The sequence below is a fragment of the Cucurbita pepo genome, chromosome 18 (assembly GCF_057944985.1).
Source record: "Cucurbita pepo subsp. pepo isolate OVF chromosome 18, ASM5794498v1, whole genome shotgun sequence".
NCBI classification, from domain to species: Eukaryota; Viridiplantae; Streptophyta; class Magnoliopsida; order Cucurbitales; family Cucurbitaceae; genus Cucurbita; species Cucurbita pepo.
This window is the reverse complement of record NC_141815.1, coordinates 1,975,253-1,977,825: the sequence shown is the minus strand read 5'-3', so window position 1 is coordinate 1,977,825 and position 2,573 is coordinate 1,975,253. Positions and strand designations below refer to the sequence as shown.

The window sequence follows — 2,573 nt, the reverse complement described above, 5'->3', positions numbered from 1 at the left end:
ATGGCATGCAACGTGTTTGGCGATCCAATTACAATAGGAAAGGAGAAAGGAAGTGAAGATAGGGCATACGTGGCATTACAATTGAAGAATGTTGGAGCAAAAGATAAGAATGCGCTTGAATACTTGGAGAAGTTGAATGCACAATGGGGAACCGAAGTCTCAACAATGGGCTTAATTTACAACGCTACTGGCAATGCCATAAAGCTTTTGAAAACTCATGATTGGCATGGTTGTATTGGAGCTTCACCTTTTCCTATTAGGATTGAAAATGGACAATGGGGTGTGTTTCTACATGTCGATACTGACTCAACAGGCTCAGAAGCTGCTGTTGTATATCGAGGCCAAAACTTGCGTGGTGTAACTACTGATTGGTTTCTATCTTGGTCTAATCCACCATCATATCAGCTCACAACAAACAAGGTTTATGCTCAATTCTTAACAACATTTCTCTTTATTTTAAAAATGTTTATACCCTTTTTTCAAACGAAAATCAATTATGTTTCTGAGATCTCATATTGATTGAAGAGTGGAATGAGTTGGGCCCGGAAAGGGAGTGACCTGTGAGATCCCACATTGGTTGGAGAGGGGAACGAAATATTCTTTATATGGGTGTGGAAAGCTCTCACTAACAGACCTGTTTTAAAACCTTGAGAGGACAATATTTGTTGGTAGACTTGAGTTGTTACAAATGGTATCAAAGCTAGACACCGAGCGGTGTGCCAACGAGGACGCTGATCCTCGAAGGGGGTAGACACTGGATGGTGTGTTAGCATGGATGCTGGGAATCGAAGAGGGGTGGACATTGGACGGTGTACTCGCGAGGATGCTGAGCCCTGAAGAGGGGTGAATTGTGAGATCCCATATCGATTGGAGAGGGGAACGAGTGTCAGCGAGGACACTGGGGTTCGAAGAGGGTAGATTGTGAGATACCACATCGGTTCGAGAGGGAAACGAATCATTCTTTACAAGGATGTGGAAACCTCTCCCTAATAGACGTGTTTTAAAACCTTGAGGGAAAATCTAAAACGGAAAACCCAGAGGACAATATCTGTTAGCGGTAGACTTGGCTGTTACAAATTGTATCAGAGTGAGACAGGGCGGTGTGCCAATGAGGACACTAAGCCCAGAAGCGGGTAGACACTGGGTGGTGTGCAAGCGAGGATGTTGGGAATCGAAGGGGGGTGGACACTGGGGGGTGTGCCAGTGAGGATGTTGAGCCCTGAAGAGGTGAGATCCCATATCGATTGGAGAGGGGAACAAATGCCAACGAGGACGCTTGGCTCCGAAGGGGGGTGGATTGTGAGATCCCACATCGGTTGGAGAGGAGAACAAAACATTGTTTATAAGGGTGTGAAAATTTATCCCTAATAGACGTGTTTTAAAACCTTAAGGGAAAATCTATAATGAAAAGCTCAAAAAAGACAATATCGGGTGAGTTCGTAGTGTTAAAATATTTGTATTTCATTGATAATTTTCAAAACAAAATAACTTAAAATGATGCTATATATGGTGTAGGTTTTCACTAAGCGTGATGAACATAATCCTTTTGTTGGTGCAAATCATTCTTCTGGAAATGATCTTTGGAATTGGCTCTCTAAATTGCTGCATGAGTCATCTCTCTGCCATTCAGTGAACCAGTACGAAAGCCAATCAGCTGGTTCCATTGGAAATGGTAGCACTGTCATTTGTGAGGCAATTTTCAGTATAATAAATTGATCAAAACCCTACCTTATCCAATCATATATATATAGGCCTTTCTTTGTTCATGCATAGTTTAAATAAAACATCAAGCTACCATAAATGGATGTATGCACCTAAATGTTAAAACTTTATATATATATATGTGTATGTATGTATATATATGTGTATGCATATATATATATATATATAATATCTATGTTAAATTTCACTTTCTAAATTTGCAATACTTTTAACTTTTACTTTCTTAACTCAAAGAATCATTCGAATTTATGAATAAAAAAGGTTTCAATCCTAAAGAAATGTTAAGACTGACGAATTATCTCTACAATCTCACCGTTTCCTTATTTTCTTCCTTCACCTAAATTGTTTGACAATCTTTCTCAAATATTTTCGAGAATCAACGACAAAGTTCATTGATTTATTGCTTCTCTCAATTTGGTATCACTAGAAATAGATTTAAGTTTTGAGAATTTTTGCTAGTATTGTTTGAAATCAGGTATCAACGTTTTCGGGGTTCTCCTTAGACATTGGTGTACACCGAAATCCACGAGTGATTGGGTGTGAATTAGCCGATGAGTATTCAAATTGAGCCTCGACTCTTCAATGTATTTTCCGTGGGTTTTGGTGGTGGTTCTTATGCATATTCGTTGATATTTGGTAGCGCCATCAAATTGACGAGGAGATTTGAGTCGCCATCGCACACCAGTCATCGTCGTGGTGATACAACGTCATGAAAAGTCATAGAACGTGTTGGGTTATGGACCATGCTGCTTATTTATAGCTCAATCAATGGTCATATATACCGTAACCACAGTAAAAAAGAGTTATATACGGTAGATGATTATATGTTGTAAAACTATATACAGTAAACG

General features: G+C 39.3%; 1 protein-coding gene across 1 annotated transcript; it reads left to right on the top strand.

Annotated features, from left to right (window-relative positions):
• LOC111805582 (23 kDa jasmonate-induced protein-like) lies at positions 1-2,290 on the top strand. The gene is made up of 3 exons (XM_087119718.1): positions 1-420; positions 1,516-1,692; positions 2,198-2,290. Exons 1-3 carry the CDS (start codon positions 1-3, stop codon positions 2,288-2,290), a joined length of 690 nt encoding a protein of 229 aa, XP_086975844.1.
• The last annotated feature ends 283 nt before the right edge of the window (positions 2,291-2,573 follow it).

What these genes read in the sequence shown, in the direction of transcription:
- LOC111805582 (XM_087119718.1), top strand. Translation starts at nt 1, where the DNA reads ATGGCATGCAACGTGTTTGGCGATCCAATTACAATAGGAAAGGAGAAA. An exon ending in ATCAGCTCACAACAAACAAG is followed by an intron (nt 421 to 1,515) that starts GTTTATGCTCAA and finishes TATATGGTGTAG; the next exon opens with GTTTTCACTAAGCGTGATGA. An exon ending in GTAGCACTGTCATTTGTGAG is followed by an intron (nt 1,693 to 2,197) that starts GCAATTTTCAGT and finishes GTTTGAAATCAG; the next exon opens with GTATCAACGTTTTCGGGGTT.